The sequence below is a fragment of the Palaemon carinicauda genome, chromosome 28, assembly GCF_036898095.1.
Source record: "Palaemon carinicauda isolate YSFRI2023 chromosome 28, ASM3689809v2, whole genome shotgun sequence".
Lineage (NCBI taxonomy): Eukaryota > Metazoa > Arthropoda > Malacostraca > Decapoda > Palaemonidae > Palaemon > Palaemon carinicauda.
The window spans coordinates 44,254,380-44,274,694 of NC_090752.1; the positions used below are offsets into that span (position 1 = coordinate 44,254,380).

The 20,315-nt window shown below is 43.5% G+C and overlaps 1 protein-coding gene across 5 annotated transcripts in view; it reads right to left on the minus strand.

The window, feature by feature from the left end:
* Nucleotides 1–20,315, minus strand: part of LOC137621543 (myosin heavy chain, clone 203-like) — a 55,921-nt gene that overhangs the window by 29,154 nt on the left and 6,452 nt on the right. For 3 of the 5 annotated variants that reach the window (XM_068351923.1, XM_068351922.1, XM_068351926.1), the window contains exons 2-3: nt 11,275–11,517; nt 259–434 (exon numbers count right to left, since the gene is read on the minus strand). In XM_068351923.1, the coding sequence (XP_068208024.1) occupies nt 259–434; nt 11,275–11,473 (375 nt within the window). In that variant the 5' untranslated portion in view covers nt 11,474–11,517. The remainder of the gene's footprint in view (nt 1–258; nt 435–11,274; nt 11,518–20,315) is intronic. The other 2 variants (XM_068351924.1, XM_068351925.1) reach the window with 1 other exon arrangement.

Here is a 20,315-nt window from a genome sequence, read left to right on the forward strand (position 1 = left end):
TGTATCAAAATTAGTAAGGAACAGCAGCTAGGCAATAAAACTTAGCTTGTCAATTTTTAAGTGATATTAGCTTTTATCAAAGCATTATTGGCACTGTCATATGTGAGCTTTCAGGATTTTTCTATACTTTACTGTATCAACTAATTCATTGAAATTGATAAAAATGGTGCAGCGTCAACAGAAAGTATAAATTGTTTTTTAAATTATAATAATGAGCTTTTATGCAATGGCTCTGCTCAATAACAGATGAGCAATTACCTTCAAAAATTCATTCTCTTTCTCTAGTTGTGCTATGAGTTCCTCTTGATGACGTAAAAGCTCCATGAGGCACCAGACTCCCTCTGGAGCATCTCGGCGTTTTCTTGATAGACCTTCCGAACCATTGTCAAGTTCAGCTGCAAAGCGTTTTGCCCCACCTCTGTCCTTTGGCAAATCTTGAAATCAAAAGGAAAGATACAGGCAACTTTGACAGCATGGGTGATATTTATCATTACAATAAGTGGGTCTGAGTGACCTCATCTCTTTCTGTCTGTCTTTTATTTCATGGCTACATGGAATTAAAGTAAACTAAGCATTTGATTAATCAATCACCATATTTTCCCTTATGATATTTATGAACCAAAGAGAATAAGTGCTTGAACAATTTTCATATACTGTACAGTGAACCCTCGCTACTTCGCGGTTCGACAATCGCGGATTCACCACTTCGCGGGGTTTTCCCATAACCCATATATATATACATATCGCGGATTTTCTGGAAAATTCGAAAATACCGCGAAATCTGAAGACAACCAAATACGATATTTTGTTACCTGTAATTCCATTAATACTGTAATTAGTAATATCTGCTCTTACTGATTGTTCATTGCATTACATATGATATATAATTCAGCACAGAAAGAAATAAAACACGAAAAGAGAATGTGATCATACGATAATTCAGTACGTAGTAAAATTAAATCGAACATGAAACGCAAATCAGATGCAGTCATACCATATTAGAATGGTGTGTACTGTAATGGATGTGCTTCTTTTCCATGAATCTTTTGTATGTATACCTACGTAGTACAGTACTGCATCCAATAATATTCTTTGTTGCAAAAATCCCATTTCGAATAAGCGTACGAGAGAGAGAGAGAGAGAGAGAGAGAGAGAGAGAGAGAGAGAGAGAGAGAGAGAGAGAGAGAGAGAGAGAGAGAGAGAGGCGTAAAATAGCGTACGTAAATTTTTATTATTATTGTTATTATTATTATTATTGTTGTTGTTGTTAATAAAATTATTATTGTTATTATTATTATCATTATTATCATTATTATTATTATTATTACTGTACAGTATTATTATCATTATTTATTATTATTACGGTATTGTACTTAATCTACGTACGTTCATTATGCGCGGGGCATCTTCTATGAGTAACCAACGCATCATAGTACTGTAAGACGGGTTGTGATTGGTTCAAGCGCTGATAGATGACGAATCAGAACTCAAGTTTTGTTATCTAGCCTGTGATTGGTGTTTTGCCCGCATCTTCTACCCGCAGCATCAAAGTTCTCGCGGGGCTGGATCGTTCACTTTCTCTTTCCGCGTATTGCTGAGTAGACGTTCTTAAGTTTGTGAAGTTTAATCTGTGCTGTGTGCGACTGTTTTAAGTTGAACTTTTTGTTGAACTTTCTGTTAAATCCTACTGTACAATGCCTCCCAAGCGTTCTGCTTCTAGTAAGGCTGGTAGTGAGCCTAAACGCCACCGAAGGATGATGACGATAGCTGAGAAGGTTACGCTTCTCGACATGTTAAAAGATGGTAGAAGTTACGCGGCCGCTGGCCGCCATTTTGGCATCAACGAATCCACCGTTCGCTATATCAAAAAGGACGAGGCGAACATTAGAAAGACTGCTGCAATCACCTTTAGCAGATCAGCGAAGCGAGTCGTTACAACGCGTAATAAAACGATCGTACGCATGGAAGGTGCTTTAGCTGTGTGGATTGCCGACTGCCGGAAGAAGAACATAGCGTTGGATACGAACACCATCCAAACAAAGGCTTTGAGCTTATATGAGAATTTTGCTGCAAAGGAACCTAAAGACGACGACGGCAACCATGCTGAAGATGATGATGATGCAGATGATCCTCAACCAGGGACATCCACTGATTCCCAGCCTCAGAAACGTTTTTCCGCAAGCAAAGGATGGTTCGCGAAGTTTCAGAAACGCTTCGCCCTGAAAAGCGTTTCCCTGCATGGGGAGTCTGCTTCCGCTGACACTGCCGCTGCTGAAACTTACGTGAACCAGACGTTCAAGAATATTATCGCCGAAGGTGGATACAAGCCGGAACAAGTCTTTAATATGGATGAGACTGGCTTGTTTTGGAAGAGAATGCCGTCGCGAACTTTCCTGTTCAAAGAGGAAGCCAAAGCCTCTGGCTTTAAGGCATTCAAGGATCGCGTTACCCTCGTGATGTGTGGCAATGCTGCTGGATTTTTGTTAAAGCCGGGGCTTATTTATAAGTCGAAAAATCCTCGCGCTTTGAAAAATAAAAATAAGAATCTCCTTCCCGTGTACTGGATGCATAATCAAAAAGCATGGATTACGAAGATGCTGACCTCCAACTGGTTCCACCAGTGTTTCATCCCGCAAGTCCATGAATATCTCTTAGAGAAGGGCTTGCCATTCAAGATCCTTCTCCTTATGGATAACGCTGGTGGACACGCAACTGACCTGTCGCGTGAGGGCGTTCAGGTTGAGTTCCTGCCACCCAACACCACGTCATTAATTCAACCGATGGACCAGGGGGTTATCAGGGCGTTCAAGGCCCTCTACACGAAGAATACCTTGGCGGACCTCGTTGCGTGTGTGGATGCTGCCCAAGATGACGAGGATGAAGATTTCAACTTGAAGGCGTACTGGCGGCAGTACACCATAGCCACGTGCCTGCAGAATATTCAAAAGGCACTTCAAGAGATGAAACCTGCAACCGTGAATGCGAGCTGGAAGAAGCTGTGGCCCGATATTGTTTACGACGACAAGGGATTTACTCCGTCGGAAATCCAACACTCTGCAATACGGAAATCTGTGCAGTTGGCTGCCATAATTGGAGGCGACGGGTTTGGCGACATGACGACTGAAGACGTCGACGAGTTGTTGGACTGCCATTCCCAGCCCCTAACTGACGCAGACCTCGAAGACCTGACGAAATCGGCAAGTGAGGAAGAGAGTGAGGGTACCCAGGAAGAGACCCAAGAAAATGTCGAAGAAACGGGCTTAACATTAGAACGGCTTGCCAAGTTCTGCAACCATATCAAGGAGGCGAAAGAAATGTTACAAGAGTGGGACGAGGATATGGTTCGCTCGATGCAATTCTCCAATAAGGTCGATGACATCATGACTCCCTACAGGATGCTCTTGGATCGAAAAAAGAAGCAGCGGCAACAACTTCCGATCACAATGTTCTTCCAGCCTCGCAAAAAAGAGCCAGTTCCTCCTGCTAGTACGCCTTCGGAAGAAATTGAAGAAGTTTCCCAGGAAGAAGTTGAAGAGGTGTCCCAGGAAAAGACACCTCCGTCTGAAGAGACGTAAAATACTATCATTGACTGCACAGTAGAACACATCATCAGCTTCATCATCATCATTTCTACTGTGCAGCAAATTCATCGCCATCACCATTCAAGTTTTTCTTCAACTTCTTTCGTGGTGAGTACAGTAACAATCTTTATTTTTTACTTTAATATTCTTACTGCCTGTTTTATAGTTTAGTAATGTACGTACTGTATGCATTAAGTTAAAGGGAAGGTTTTAAAAGTCTACATGTTGTAACCTATCATATTTTTTTTGTTTAAAATTTACATTTACGTACGTAAAACAATCTCTCTCTCTCTCTCTCTCTCTCTCTCTCTCTCTCTCTCTCTCTCTCTCTCTCTCTCTCTCTCTCTCTCTCTCTCAAATTGTTTTCCTGCTTTGCTACCTACAAGTACTGTATAATTTATATTTGTAAGGTAACATATTTTGTAAATGCTTTTACTGTAAATACTGTATGTACTGTATCATTATTTATCACTATCATCATGCGCGTTAAATGCCTTGTTTGTTCTGAGCGTGGTTGTTTACTGAGCGTACACGCCGTCGTTTCAGGCGGCGTCATAAAGAAAAAGATTTCATTTGGAAGTCCTAAGAAAAATACGTAAACTAAAACATTGGTAATAAAAAAATCAACATACAGTACTGTATAATCAATATAATCGATGCAAAAACTAACCTATACATATATGTGTACAGTACACTAAATGAGTTTGTTTCTTCATTATGATCAGAGATGAACGTAAACAAAACATTGGTTGCCATTTTTTATCGTGCTTTTTAGGTGTTTAGGAAACGCATGATATAAAATCGCCTTTAATATTTGTGCCTGTTTTAGTTTAGGGTGCTGTAGTACATGCATTAAGTGTTCTGTACATTAAAGGGTGGTTTGTTAACAGTACTACGTACAAGGGAAGGTTTTAAAAGTCCGAATATACATGTTAAATAAATAGGTAAATATGATGTCACTACTTCGCGGATTTTCACCTATCGCGCCCGCGTCTGGAACCTATCTACCGCGATAAACGAGGGTTCACTGTAGATAGTTTTCTACAACAGGGATAATTTTTTTCTTTCAAAAAATTATATAATATTTAACATACCATATCCACTTTTTTAATGTTAAGATTCAATCATACTGAAAATTTGAAAATTAGGCACGGCTTACAATAACTAGTGTTACAATGTTACATGTGAACACATTACTGTACCGTATATCAAGGATCAACGAACATCTACAAAAAACACATTTGCATGGTTGTTCCAGAGGTAAAAGTCTTTGTGCATTAAATAACTAAACAGGTGAATTTTCATTTGTTCATTTAAATATATAATATACAAATGATGAGTAAAGTTTATTCATTTAACTTCTTTATCAAAATCTAATCTTTAACCTAGTTACTACTGTACATTATGTCCTCTTATGTTCTGAGAGATTAATTTTTTCAATACATCCATGGTAAAATTAAATACAGTATATACATAAAAATTTCAATAAAAATAAAAGTTTAAAGGCCCCTCCCAAATACAATCATTTAATAATTGTACTTTCTGCAAGGTTAACCATTTGACTATATAAACACCAAAAATTGCATTACATCATTAAGCCTTCCATACAAGATAGATCAAAGATACCCCTGACATCCAAGTTTAGTGATTTCCAGCAGCCCCAGTCTGTTATTAAAAGATAACAAAAAAATTACTAGAACAAGAGGGAATGTCCTGCAAACAATTTTGAAGGCCTAAAAATATATATGGCAATAGTATCAAGAATTTTCTTGTTGTATTAGAGATATTCTAATCATGCATGGGCCTAAAGTTACAAATTTAACTGAATCGTCCAATGTCAGATGGAAGAGGGAAACCTTTACAATCTAACATGTGGCCCCATTTAAAAAAACTTTCTAAGAGTAATAAAAGCCCATGCTTCCAGCCCATGCTTCATCCTCAGGGAAGCACCTGAAGCCTTTATCTCACAACACTAACAAGGTAGTGATATCAAACACTCAGTTTAGTTCATCAATTGAGATAGAATACCAGAGGTGATGATTGGAGTCAACAGGATAGAGTTAATGAGCTAGTGCCTAATGGCGAATTAGTGTTCTTATGTCATCCTGTAAGGATTCGACTGCTGTATTAACAAAGGTGCCACAACCCCAAGCCCCACCAAGACAATTATACATATGTTAACACACTTCAGTGTTATTCTGTAGAATACACAAATATATAAACAAATATGACAAATTTAAAGTAATTTGTATTTTTCCTAAGGATACAAACCTTGAGCTCTTTATAAGGGAATATACTTTCAGTAAAGCTGGAAGACTAGCCATAAGACTTTCTAGCGAGGTATAACTACCCCATCACCAGTTAGGGGGGTAGGATGTAGTACCGACTACCCCGCTCACACACACACACTTTTGATTACAGACAGGACTTGCAGGGAAATAGGTGATGGTGGGACAAATCTGTAGAAAGAACTCAAGATTTGTATCATTAGGAAAAATACAAATTACTTTAAATTTGTCATTCATTCTGACTAATACAAACCCTTTCGCTCTTTATTAGGTAAGACTCACCCTAAGGTGGTTGGAAGTCCTAACCAATTGGCTGGTTTTAACCTGGGGGTATTTCTCCATGCTACGCACGATCTTAAAGAGGAATCACTGACACCTCGCTAAACCTTCGTGCATTTGCACGTTTTAGCAGCCTGAGCAATCCATTTGATTATGTGATACTAGCAAAGTGACTTGTCTAGGCAAGAATCATCAGAAGTCCTTGCACTTCTTTGACCAACCACAGTCGTTAACCAATTCCCACCTCGCAAAGGAGATATGGGGACATAACAGATATGAGCATATATCAGTTTACACAAGGGAAATAGTTATACCTGCAGGCAGTGGAGGCCAGCTTGCAGCGTACCGTAGATGGTGTGTCCCAAGAGAGGGGAAGATGCCAGTTACTCTTATTATTCAGGCCAGACTTAATACCTGGTAACGCTGCCCTCCACCGTTTGCTATTTGGCCATCAAGGAGCTCGAAGTGTTTAAACCACTTATTGTGCAGACACCACAGGTCTAATAGAGAACGTCTTCATGTTCCTGTGGGTTACATTTAACAGGAAATGGGAGGTGAAGGTCATCTGACGTTTCCCCACGACCCCTCGAAGAACTTCTGCCACACAGTAATTTTCTTGAACGCTAGGGGCGTGTATACGCCCCTAACATCGTGAACTCTTGGTTTCTGCGGATGAGGAGGAGAGTCGGGATTCGAGAGGTGCTCTATGACCTTGCAAATCCACGCCGAGATCATATTCTTTGTGACTCTCCTATTAACCATCCGTGCTGACAAGCCTTCTTTCCACTCAGAGGTAAGCTCCTGAAGTTCATTAGTGCCCATACTGGGCATAGAAGCAGTTGATCTGGATCATCGGTTATATTACGAAGACTCTCAATCTAGAAGGGCTCGAATCTGGGATCGGTTGCCGTCTGATTTTGGGTCTTGCGACAGTCTCAGGAACGAAGTCGAGCATTACCTGTCCCCAACCCTTACAATGGGAGATGTCGACGTCTTAAGAAAGGGCATGTGTCAAAGGGACCCCACTATTGCTAGAGTAGTGGTGTCGAGAGAGGTGATACCCTTCCACTACCTCCACCACAGAAGACTACCGGCTTTGCCTGGTAGACGTTGGTTGATGATTCCTTGGGGTAACCAGAGGCTGTGTAATGCCACATGTGGGGCTCCCCCTTCTTTTGATGCAACTGTGAAGAGCATTGATACCAGGGGTGAGAGGGAAGATCCAACCCCCCTGAGAATGTTGGAATCTGATGCTCACCTGTTAGTCATCCAGCACTCCAAGGAGGACAGGTAAACTTATCAGACAGAGTAACCGATGTGCTCTCGGAAGGAGAGACTTTTTCAAGTCTGATGACTAGGAGTACTGTATTCCTAGGTATACCAGTTTTGTGTTGGCCACAGGGATGACTCCTTGAGATTTTACCACAACCTTCAGATCACGGCAAAACTCAAGAAGCCCGACTCGGTGTGGGAGAAAGGATGTCCCAGAGTCTGCCAGAATTAGCCAGTAGTCCAAGTGTCTTTAACAGACAAATGCTGTTCCTGTGAGTCCCGCCCGACACTACAGGGAAGCTCCCTATGAAAAATCGGAGGAGGTGCGACCAGGCCTAAATAAAGCACCTTAAACTCGTACAGTATTGCCGATCGCATAGGATGTTTCTTAAATCCTTCCTTGAAGATGAATGAACTGGAATCTGGCAGTAAGCATCCCAATTCCATTGTTGTCATGAAGCCCTCGGGTCTGATTGCTTGTCTGACCATGTCTACCATCTCCATACTGAATGAGGTTTGTTGAACAAGCTTCTTTAGGGAGGAGGGTTCGAATATTGAAATCCAACATCAAAACGCCTTTACTATGAGAAAATGTCGACTATAGAAACTTGGAGACCCCATTTACTGAATATGCCCACCTATCTTGAACAGGAGGTCACGAAGTGGCATTCCCTCTCCCGTGACCTTGTGATGTAATAACGTACTCATGCACTGATGACGTACAGACAGAGTTCGGATGTCCATGTGCACGCTCAGGTTTGCGTAGGTTGTCGAGAAACTCGCCCTCGCACCTCCACAGGTGGATGGATATGAGATGATGTGTACGCCTTTCTCACCAAACTTGCGCATTATTCTGGGGTCAACTCGGTCCCACAGTAAAGTAAGCGTTGCAGGAGAGAGCTCTTTTTCAACTTAGATTACCTGTTCACGAGCCAAAGCCACATCAACACTACTCGTCAGTACCCCCGTGAGAGTTTGGCGAGCAGTCCTGTGCGATCCAGTATTAGGATATGCTACAGGGACTGGATGAATCATGCTAGTTGAACGAGTTATGGTTAAAGAAGAGACGAGTCCTCAGAACTCGCAGGAGAGGTATCGTAGCTGCCCCCAATCTATGCGCTACTTCGTCATCCCATTCCGACGAACAGTGTTGCGAGGGGCTAGAGGAAGGCATGTATGAAACCAAGACCCTTCTCGACATCATGCGCCATCACTCAGAAGGAAACCTAACTCACATGCAAGTTAACTCAGGTTGAGGAAGAGCATCGTCGCTGACAAGCATGACCAAGGTCAAGCTCTGGGTTGGGCATATTTCGCCTTCATGACGGAGTATTCCAAGGAGTGCTGAGTTAAAGTTGCTCTTGCACAAATCGTAAGGGAGCCTGAGCAAGTGGAGACAGAGCGTGACAAGGTACACAAAGAGGCAAAACCAGGTAGGGACACTAGAGAGACTCAGTGCCCATTACTGTACTTTCAGTCTCTCTGAAAGAAAGTTCAAGGTCACCTTCTGAGGAACTGGTGCACTTCCTCTGTGCCCCTCACTGGATCAACTCCTGCGAGTTTCTATAGCATTGAGAGCATTAAAAATGTTCACGAGCAAATAGCTAACGAAGCAAAGAGATCTCTTGAATCAATGTTTGCTATAGTTCATAAACGTAAGTAACGCAGAATTGGAGACCAAAACTATACGAGTGATTCGATGAGTTCTTTAAAAACCCATAGAGAGAAGCTTGAGATAATAAGCTCGAAGAATTATCTTTTCCCAATTCGTTCCGAACCACGGAGGGAACTGGCAGATACAAATGGTTGCAAAGCACTCTAATCTGCAGTAGGGCTATGTTTATACTTACCTGGTGAGGTCTGGTGGCGTATGGGTGAGAATGCATGCGCAACTAACATCGTTCCTAGCCTTCATTTACCATTTATAAAAAGATGTCCACTTGTAAGGTAACTATATACCAAAGCAAGTGACTTACATGGTTAGAGACAGGGAGAAGAGGTGGAGACTGATCGCCAATGTCTAAGACACGTCAATCCACAAATAGTAGAAATAGTAGTAGTACTGTAGTAGCAGTAGTGGTCAGACAGATGTTTGCAATTGCTGAAGAGAACAGGTGCGTTGATGTCGAAGCTTGCTCATCCGCATGCACAGGCCACTTAAATATTTGTGAGTGACTTCTCATTTGAGTAGCTGTATAGTGAGCTGAAATTCACATAGATACAGGTTACTCAAAGATAGAAGACAAAGTTCTAATGATATATATCACATCGAGAGATGTGCGCCGTTCTCACTGTACTTGTGTGCTATACAAGTTCCGAGTGAGGTATTAAGAGCGAAGGCTAACAAGTGTGCTGAACCCCTTCTACCATTGGCGAGTGCTGGGTTAGGTTCCCAGAAAAGTGTGCACGCTGAACTTCCTCAATTGTATGTCATGGTGAAACTATAAGCGCTACTGAAGTAGCACGACATGTAGTAATCGTCGATAGACGCTCAGTGCATTGTCAAAGTAGCGCTCATCCCGAAGTAACAGAGATTGCGCACACTAGCTTGATGAAGTAGAGCTTGCTCCTGCTCTGGACAAATAGTCTAGAGTGTGTTGTATTGTGAGCGTTACCGAGGTAGTGCGCACTAGCATTGATGAAGTAGCTCTCCTGGTTCTGGACAAAGAGTCTAGCCTGTGTGTCGTCTAGATGGGGAGACTTGCTAGAAGACTCTATGATGAATTCATAGAAGCAATAGCGTGTGCGTGCTATTGTGCATGATGAGTAGAGATGAAGTCTCTCGCTGGGAAGACCAAAGGACCAAAGCGCCTGTAGCAATAGCGCATGCATCTATTGCTCGCAGTGAAGATCGTAGATGGTAGTGCTCTGCGCTCTTCACCAAAGAAGAGAAGTTCTGTCGTTTACAATGTCATTGTCCACAGGCATGATGTAGGCAATAACCCCTAAGAGTTAAAGCCTATGAGACTCGCTGACATATCAGGGTTCTCCCCGAAAGCGTCGCCCTGTGCAGAGGAGACCATTCAGGAGAAGGCCTAACCCGCGAACGGGAAAGATGTCTCCTGAGGGAAGCACGAACATACTTCAGACTTTGCACTCCCTCCGCCGACTGAGTCATCTCAGAATGAGGGAGTGTGTCATCGTCAGGGCTAAAGAGACCACTCAGGAGAACATCTAACCCATGAACGGGAAAGGTGTCTCCTGAGAGGAGCAGGAACATGTTTCAGACTTTGCACTCCCTCCGCCAGTTGAGCCTTCTCAGAAAAAGTGAGTGCGGTGTCGTCAGTGCTGAGGAGCAAGACCGAGGTTGAGCTCTGTCTTGAAGACAGTGAAGATGTGAATGTGACAACAGAGAGCAACTCTCGAGGAGGAAGGCATAGCCGCATAGCTAGGAGAAGCAGCGGAGGCCTCCAGACCTAAGGGCTGTCCAGAGAGAAGAAAGAAGAAGAGGTGTTTTTCCCCCTCTTTGACTTCCCTACACGACTCATAAATAGCCACTCACACCTGTAAAAATAAAAACAAAAATTAAAAGAACAAATTATTCAAAAGCCAGTAAAAAAATGGTTAAGCGGTAGAGAGAGAGACAGAAAGTCTGCTCTCTACCAAGACAAAAGCAAGTGAGATAGAACACAAGTGTGTGTGAGGGGGGTAGCCGGTACTACTCCCTACCCCCCTGCTAACTAGTGGTGGGGCGGTTATACTATGCTGAAAAGTCTTAGGGCTAGTCTTCTAACTTCACCGAAAGTATTTTCCCTAATAAAAAGCAAAAAGGTTTGTATAAGTGTCGGAACAGACCATAAAGAACCACACAAATGGAAAAAATACATCAATAACAGATATTATCCATACCATACCTTTATGAAAACTAGTGGCACTATGTCTTGAATTATATCCACTATATTTTTCCTCAAAATGGAAAGAGAGAGGTTCCACGGAGCCATTGTATAGGAGTTTCTTGAGTCGCTGAACAGCTTCTTGATATCTATAAGTGTCTTGTACCTCCATTGTACCTTCCCTTTGAAGGTTAACTTCTTCTACTGCAAAACATTGCATATTTTGATAGTAAGAATGCACTTGAATCTTAATGAAATTGGATTCTGAAACCATAAATTGTGTAAAAGTGGATTCAATATGACATAATTCTATAAATAGATAAATATATGTATGTATGAATACATATATAGAGTTTCTGGTGTAAATGGGAATGAATAGTCTTGTGGAAATGTTTGGAAACAAACTGGATTCCAGAAACAAGTACCTGTGAATATACCTGGAAAGAAGAAAAAGGACAGTAAAAGTTTGTTAAATATATTACCATTGAGTAAATTATAGAGCATTTTGAGGATTTGGTGAGATGAGAAATGGCTGGAGGTAAATATGATCATTATCTGACTGAAGCTACAAGTTTAAGATAAATATAAATTGAAGAAGGAAATACAGAAATACAGCTGTAATATTAATTAAGATGAGTGTGTTGGATAAGAAAGAAGTGAAAAGAAAACAGATGAACTGAAGCAAGGTTTAAATAACCAGGTAGAAGAAACAGATGAGTATTTCATGATGGGCTTTAAAATGGTAAGAAAAATTAATAAAAATGTTATTTTCATTAGTAAAATAAATTTTTGAATATACTTACCCGGTGATCATATGGCTGTCAGCTCTGCTGCCCGACAGAAAAACCTAAGGACGAAATACGCCAGCGATCGCTATACAGGTGGGGGTGTACATCGACAGCGCCATCTGTCGAGCAGGTACTCAAGTACTCGATGTCAACACAGAACCAATTTTCTCCTCGGCCCACTGGGTCTCTATTGGGGAGGAAGGGTGGGTCCTTTAATTTATGATCACCGGGTAAGTATATTCAAAAATTTATTTTACTAATGAAAATAACATTTTTCAATATTAAACTTACCCGGTGATCATATAGCTGATTCACACCCAGGGGGGTGGGTAGAGACCAGCATATATATTAACATTAAGAGCTAAGTATTTCGTATTTCATTTTAGCAGTTATTCAAAATAACAAACATAAAATTAATAAGTACCTGGTAAGGAAGTCGACTTGAGCAATTACTCTGCCTTTTTTAAGTACGTCTTCCTTACTGAGCCTCGCGATCCTCATAGGATGCTGAGCGACTCCTAGGAGCTGAAGTATGAAGGGTTGCAACCCATACTAAAGGACCTCATCAAAACCTCTAATCTAGGCGCTTCTCAAGAAAGAATTTGACCACCCGCCAAATCAACCAGGATGCGAAAGGCTTCTTAGCCTTCCGGACAACCCAAAAACAACAATAAAAAGCATTTCAAGAGAAAGATTAAAAAGGTTATGGGATTAGGGGAATGTAGTGGTTGAGCCCTCACCCACTACTGCACTCGCTGCTACGAATGGTCCCAGGGTGTAGCAGTTCTCGTAAAGAGACTGGACATCTTTAAGGTAAAATGATGCGAACACTGACTTGCTTCTCCAATAGGTTGCATCCATTACACTCTGCAGAGATCTGTTTTGTTTGAAGGCCACTGAAGTTGCGACAGCTCTAACTTCATGTGTCCTTACCTTCAGCAAAGCATGGTCCTCCTCATTCAGATGGGAATGAGCTTCTCGAATCAAAAGTCTGATATAATAAGAAACTGCATTCTTCGACATTGGTAAAGAAGGTTTCTTAATGGCGCACCATAAAGCTTCTGATTGTCCACGTAATGGCTTAGTCCGTCTCAAATAGTACTTAAGAGCTCTTACCGGGCATAGTACTCTTTCTTGTTCATTTCCAACCAAATTAGCAAGGCTTGGAATATTGAACGATTTGGGCCAAGGACGAGAAGGAAGTTCGTTTTTGGCTAAAAAACCAAGCTGTAAGGAACATGTAGCCGTTTCAGATGTAAATCCAATGTTCCTGCTGAAGGCGTGTATCTCACTGACTCTTTTAGCTGTTGCTAAGCAGACGAGGAAAAGAGTTTTCAAAGTGAGATCTTTTAAAGAGGCTGAATGAAGTGGTTCGAACCTTGCTGACATAAGGAATCTTAGTACTACGTCTAAGTTCCAACCTGGTGAGGCCAACCGACGCTCCTTCGAGGTCTCAAAAGACTTAAGGAGGTCCTGTAGATCTTTGTTGTTGGAAAGATCTAAGCCTCTGTGACGGAAGACTGCTGCCAACATGCTTCTGTAACCCTTGATCGTGGGAGCTGAAAGGGATCTTTCCTTCCTTAGGTATAAAAGGAAGTCAGCTATCTGAGTTACAGAGGTACTGGTTGAGGATACTGATTTAGACTTGCACCAGCTTCGGAAGACTTCCCACTTCGACTGGTAGACTTTGAGAGTGGATGTCCTCCTAGCTCTAGCAATCGCTCTGGCTGCCTCCTTCGAAAAGCCTCTAGCTCTCGAGAGTCTTTCGATAGTCTGAAGGCAGTCAGACGAAGAGCGTGGAGGCTTGGGTGTACCTTCTTTACATGCGGCTGACGCAGAAGGTCCACTCTTAGAGGAAGTGTTCTGGGAACGTCTACTAGCCATTGCAGTACCTCGGTGAACCATTCTCTCGCGGGCCAGAGGGGAGCAACCAACGTCAACCTTGTCCCTTCGTGAGAGGCGAACTTCTGCAGTACTCTGTTGACAATCTTGAACGGGGGGAACGCATAAAGGTCTAGATGGGACCAATCCAGAAGAAAGGCATCTATGTGAACTGCTGCTGGGTCCGGAATCGGTGAACAATAAATTGGAAGCCTCTTGGTCATCGAGGTTGCGAACAGATCTATGGTGGGCTGGCCCCACAATGCCCATAGTCTGTTGCATACATTCTTGTGAAGGGTCCACTCTGTTGGGATGATTTGACCCTTCCGGCTGAGGCGGTCTGCCATGACATTCATGTCGCCTTGAATGAACCTCGTTACTAGGGATATGTTTCGATCTCTTGACCAGGTGAGGAGGTCCCTTGCGATCTCGTACAACGTCATCGAATGAGTCCCTCCTTGCTTGGAGATGTACGCCAGGGCTGTGGTGTTGTCGGAGTTCACCTCCACCACCTTGCCTAGAAGGAGGGACTTGAAGCTTCTCAAGGCCAGATGAACTGCCAGTAGCTCCTTGCAGTTGATGTGCAACTCGCTTTGAACCGCATTCCACGTGCCCGAGCATTCCCGACCGTCCAATGTCGCACCCCAGCCCGTGTCCGATGCGTCCGAGAAGAGAAGGTGGTCGGGGGTCTGAACAGCCAGTGGCAGACCCTCCCTGAGGAGAATGTTGTTCTTCCACCAAGTCAGTGACGACTTCATCTTCTCGGAAATAGGAACCGAGACCGCTTCTAGCGTCTTGTCCTTTCTCCAGTGAGCAGCTAAGTGAAATTGAAGGGGGCGGAGGTGGAGTCTCCCTAACGCGATGAACTGGTCCAGTGATGAAAGCGTCCCTATCAGACTCATCCACTGTCTGACTGAACATCGGTCCTTCTTCAGCATGGACTGGATGCAATCTTGGGCTTGACTGATTCTGGGGGCAGACGGAAAAGCCCGAAAAGCTTGACTCTGAATCTCCATTCCTAGGTATACTATAGTTTGGGATGGGACGAGTTGGGACTTTTCTATATTGACCAGGAGACCCAATTCCTTGGTCAGATCTAGAGTCCACTGTAGATTCTCCAGACAGCGACGACTTGACGCAGCTCTTAAAAGCCAGTCGTCCAAATAGAGGGAGGCTCTGATGTTTGCTAAATGCAGGAATTTGGCAATATTCCTCATCAGTTTGGTAAAAACTAGAGGTGCCGTGCTTAGGCCAAAGCACAGGGCTTGGAACTGGTATACAACCTTCCCGAAAACGAACCTTAGAAAAGGTTGGGAATCTGGGTGGATGGGGACGTGAAAGTAAGCGTCCTTTAGGTCTAACGAGACCATCCAGTCTTCCTTCCTGACCGATGCTAGAACCGACTTTGTCGTCTCCATGGTGAACGTCTGCTTTGTGACAAAGACATTCAGAGAACTGACGTCTAGCACCGGTCTCCACCCTCCTGTCTTCTTCGGCACTAAGAAGAGGCGGTTGTAGAAGCCCGGGGATTGATGGTCCCGGACTATGACTACCGCTCCCTTTTGTAGTAAGAGAGACACCTCTTGCTGTAAAGCTAGTCTCTTGTCCTCCTCTTTGTACCTGGGAGAGAGGTCGATGGGAGTTGTTGTTAGAGGGGGCTTGCGCAAGAATGGAATCTTGTACCCCTCCCTGAGTAACTTCACAGACTGTGCGTCTGCGCCCCTGTTCTCCCAGGCCTGCCAGTAGTTCTTGAGCCTGGCTCCCACTGCTGTCTGAAGAAGGTGGCAGTCAGACTCTGCCTCTAGAGGACTTGGAACCCTTCTTCTTGCTCCCACGTTGACTTCCGGCACGAGCACCTCCTCTGCTGGAGGCTCTGCCACGAAAGGGCGGAATGAACCTTGACGCTGGAGTGTCCATCCTGGGTCTAGGCACGGAGGGCAAAGGGGTGGCTTTGCGTGCGGATGACGCCACCAGGTCATGGGTGTCTTTCTGGATCAAGGAGGCGGCAATCTCCTTGATCAACTCTTCAGGGAAGAGACACTTCGAGAGTGGAGCAAACATAAGCTCCGACTTTTGACATGGGGTGACTCCAGCTGACAAGGAGGAGCAAAGGTGATCCCGCTTCTTGAGGACCCCAGACACGAAAGAAGCCGCAAGCTCACTAGAACCATCCCGTATGGCTTTGTCCATGCAGGACATGATGAGCATGGAAGTTTCCTTATCAGAAGGGGAGGTCTTCCTGCTTAACGCTCCCAAACACCAGTCCAAGAAGTTAAAGACTTCGAATGCACGGAAAACTCCCTTCATAAGATGGTCCATATCCGAAGGAGTCCAGCAAATCTTGGAGCGTCTCATAGCCAGCCTGCGGGGAGAGTCTACCAGACTTGAGAGGTCGCCCTGGGCAGAGGCAGGAACTCCCAAGCCGAGAACTTCTCCCGTGGCATACCAGACGCTAGATCTGGAAGCAAGCTTGACCGGGGGAAACATGAAGGATGTCTTCCCAAGTTGCTTCTTGGACTGCAACCACTCTCCCAGTACCCTTAAAGCTCTCTTGGACGAGCGAGCGAGTACGAGCTTCGTAAAGGCAGGTGCTGCTGACTGCATGCCTAAAGCGAACTCAGAGGGAGGCGAGCGTGGTGCTGCAGACACAAACTGATCCGGATATAAATCCTTGAACAGCGCAAGCACTTTCCTAAAGTCTACGGAGGGAGGCGTGGTCTTGGGTTCTTCGATGTCCGAGTGTTGGTCGTCAAGATGTGCAGCTTCGTCATCATCAGAGATACCATCGTCTGAATGTTGAGGAGGAAGAGGCAACGGAGTGGGCTGGACGGCTGAGTCCGGCAGCACGGGTGCATGCGTGGCTGCACTGGACCCAACATCATGCCACTGTTGGTCAGTCTGAGAACTGGCAACAACCAAAGCTGAGTGGGTGCGCAAAGCGTCTACTCCCGACTGTGGAAGGATAGCGGAGACCACCGTGGGTTGCGGAGGCTGACGCACCGCGTCAAAACACAGCAGCCTAACTCCACCCTCCTGTTGTTGTGGTAGCTCACGCACGGCAACGGAGGGTTCCGTGCGTCTGTGAACGTCAGCATGCATCTAGCAGGGTCGACTGCGCATGGGTGGAGGAGCTCTCGCAGCTGGAGTGTGGGAGCAGGCAGCCTCAGCGTCTGCTGGGCGCACAACCGTGGCAGGTTGTAGGCTAACGGGTGCAGTGTCAACCTTCTCCGCACGAAACTCCTGCATAACAGCAGCTAATTGAGTCTGCATAGACTGCAGCAAAGACCACTTAGGGTCTACAAAAGCGGCAACAGACGGAGTTACTGTCCGTTGTGACTGAGGGTCTAAAACAGCGGGTGCGGCAACAGACGGAGTTACTGCCTGTTGCGGTACCACTTTGCCTCTCTTAGGAGGTGTGCAGTCGTCGGAGGACTGCAGCGAGTCCGAACTGACCCAGTGGCTACACCTGGGCCGTTGGACTTGCTCGGAAGGGACCTTACGTTTAAGAGGCCGTGAGACCTTGGTCCATCGTTTCTGTCGAGAAACCTCTTCCGCAGACGAGGAATGAACGGGCTCACTCGTCTTCTTGTGGGTGGGACGATCTAGGAAAGATACGTCCGAAACCACGGAGGGAACGTCTGTCCGCTGATTAAAGCCTGTCGAACCCTTTGGTCGTACGACATTGCTTCTCCCCTGGGCTTGGGAGCTTGCAAGAGGTCCCGGACTGGGAGAACGACAGGCACGAACAGACGCACCCTCATGCGTAACACAGACACTTTTCACTGCACTGACACTCACTTCACTTCCCACTGCACTTTTACCTTTCAACTCCCTGACGTCAGCCATGAGTTGATTGCGGTCATTCGCCAATGACTCGACTCTCTCACCTAGAGCCTGGATGGCACGCATCATATCTGCCATTGAAGGTTGATGAGAGCTAGCAGGGGGGTCGGGTGCAACCACTACAGGGGAAGGAATAGGTTGAGGGGCATGGGGAGAGGAAAAATCAATTGAGCGAGACGAACTCCTCCTGATCCTATCCTTCTCTAGCCTACGTGCATATTTCAGGAATTCTTGAAACCCGAATTCCGAAAGCCCAACGCATTCCTCACATCGATCTTCCAATTGACAGGCTTTACCCCTACAATTGGAACAAACGGTGTGCGGATCGATAGAGGCCTTCGGAAGACGCCTAGAACAGTCCCTAGCGCTACACTTCCTGTACTTGGGGACTTGAGAAGGGTCAGACATCTTGAATTAGTCAAAGGGGGGAATTCAAAATCTATCCAAGTCGTCAACAAATAATCCAAAGTCCAAAAAAGAATGCAAGGAAGTATTGAAGATAACTTCTGCACAGCGATAGCTAATAACCAGAAATGAAAACTTCACCAAATAACGTGAAAATCAATCCAGAAAACAACAGCGTATTCAATAGGTCTTGCCGGTGGCACGACAAGAGAGAAAATTGGTTCTGTGTTGACATCGAGTACTTGAGTACCTGCTCGACAGATGGCGCTGTCGATGTACACCCCCACCTGTATAGCGATCGCTGGCGTATTTCGTCCTTAGGTTTTTCTGTCGGGCAGCAGAGCTGACAGCCATATGATCACCGGGTAAGTTTAATATTGAAAAATAGTAAGTGATTGGAGTAGGGAAAAGTATTAGGAAAATGAGGGACTATTTTAGATGGAGGTGATCAGAAAAAAAAAATTCAGACCTATACATGGAAAAACATGAGAGAAAATAAAGGAGACTATTGATACAGGTAGAGCAGTGAAGGTGAACAAGAACTTTAGTAAAAATCAAGTTATTCTGGGTTGTCAATGAAGAAATGGAAGTAGAGATAAAATATCAGAAATATATGCATTTAAAAGGTTAATCTAAAGCTCACGGTGATACTTGAAAAAAGGACTGTTGAGGATATAAGAAATCACAAAATTTTAAAGTAATTTGTATTTTTCCTAACTAGAGAACCTGAGTCCTTTAATACAATTATGATTTTAATTTAAGAAGGTAATTATAACAGCAAGCAGGTGGTGGGAAAGTCCTGCCCACCTCTAAATCAGCTAGACGCTCACTTTTGTCCTTAGGCCTAGTACTTGCAAGGTGGTTGAGGCAGGAGGTGAAACTTGAAGGACACAGGTTTATATCATCATCATCATCAGCCTTTGCTAGTCCACTGCAGGACAAAGGCCTCAGATATGTCCCTCCACTTGCATCTGTATATGATCTTTCTGTGCAAGTCTACATTTACAAACTCTAGGGACCCATTCTGTTATTCTTAATGTCCATCTATCATCTGTCAATCTCACTGTATGTCCTGCCCATGACTATTTTTTTCTAAAGCTATTTGAATTTCAACTAGCTTATGTTCTCAGGCTTTAGTTAGACTCCAAGTTTCTGATGCATAATTTAATACTGATAGGACCATCTGATTAAATTCTTTTCTTTGTAGAAAAAGTGGCATTTTACATTTCATAATCTCATTTTGTTTATCAAAAGCTCTCCATCCCATCCTTCTCTTAATTTTGGTCTCATGTCTTAAGTATGCATATTCATTATACATCCATAACCTTTATTGGTTGTCTCTGCAATTTAATTGAACATTATTTCAGTTTTACTCATATTCATTTTCAGTCTTACATTTCTGCATTCTCCATTCAAATCTATCAACTTTTGCAATTCTTCTCATGATTCACAAAACACAACTATGTCATCTGCAAATATTAACTTGTTACGATATTCCCTATTAAAGGTAATTCCTACATTTTCCAAATCTAGATCATTAAAAGCTTCTTATAGTCAAATTGTGAATAATTAAGGGAAGATGGGGTCTCCCTGTCTAATTCCTTTTTCAATTGGAATTTTCTCACTATCTTTATGTAGGTTCAGGATTTCTGTACTTCCTGTACATATATCTTCAAGTGTTCTAACATAAGATTCCTCTATTCCTTGTCTTTGAAGAGCTTTCATTACTGCTGAAGTTTTGGCAGAATCAAAAACTTAATTATAGTACGATTAAAGCCATACATAGTGGTTTGTCATATTCTGTTAATATTCTCATAGCTGGTTAATTACATGGATATGGTCAGTTGTTGAATATCTGCTCCTGAAGCCTGCATGCTCTCTTGGTTGATTAAAATCTAGCTGTTTTTTTTTTTTTTTTTATTTCGCCTAATATGATCTTGGTAAATATTTTATATAATACTGAGAGTAAATTAAAAAAAAAATCTATTTCTTATGTTTGGGATGTTGTTGGTGCATGTGTTTGAATGATCTTCATTTTATACTTCTTATTTAGTTTGATAATTAATCCTGCAATTCTATCGCAAGCACTAAAAGAATTCTTCCATGTTATCTTCATGATTTTTATTAATAAGAAGACCAACTTTA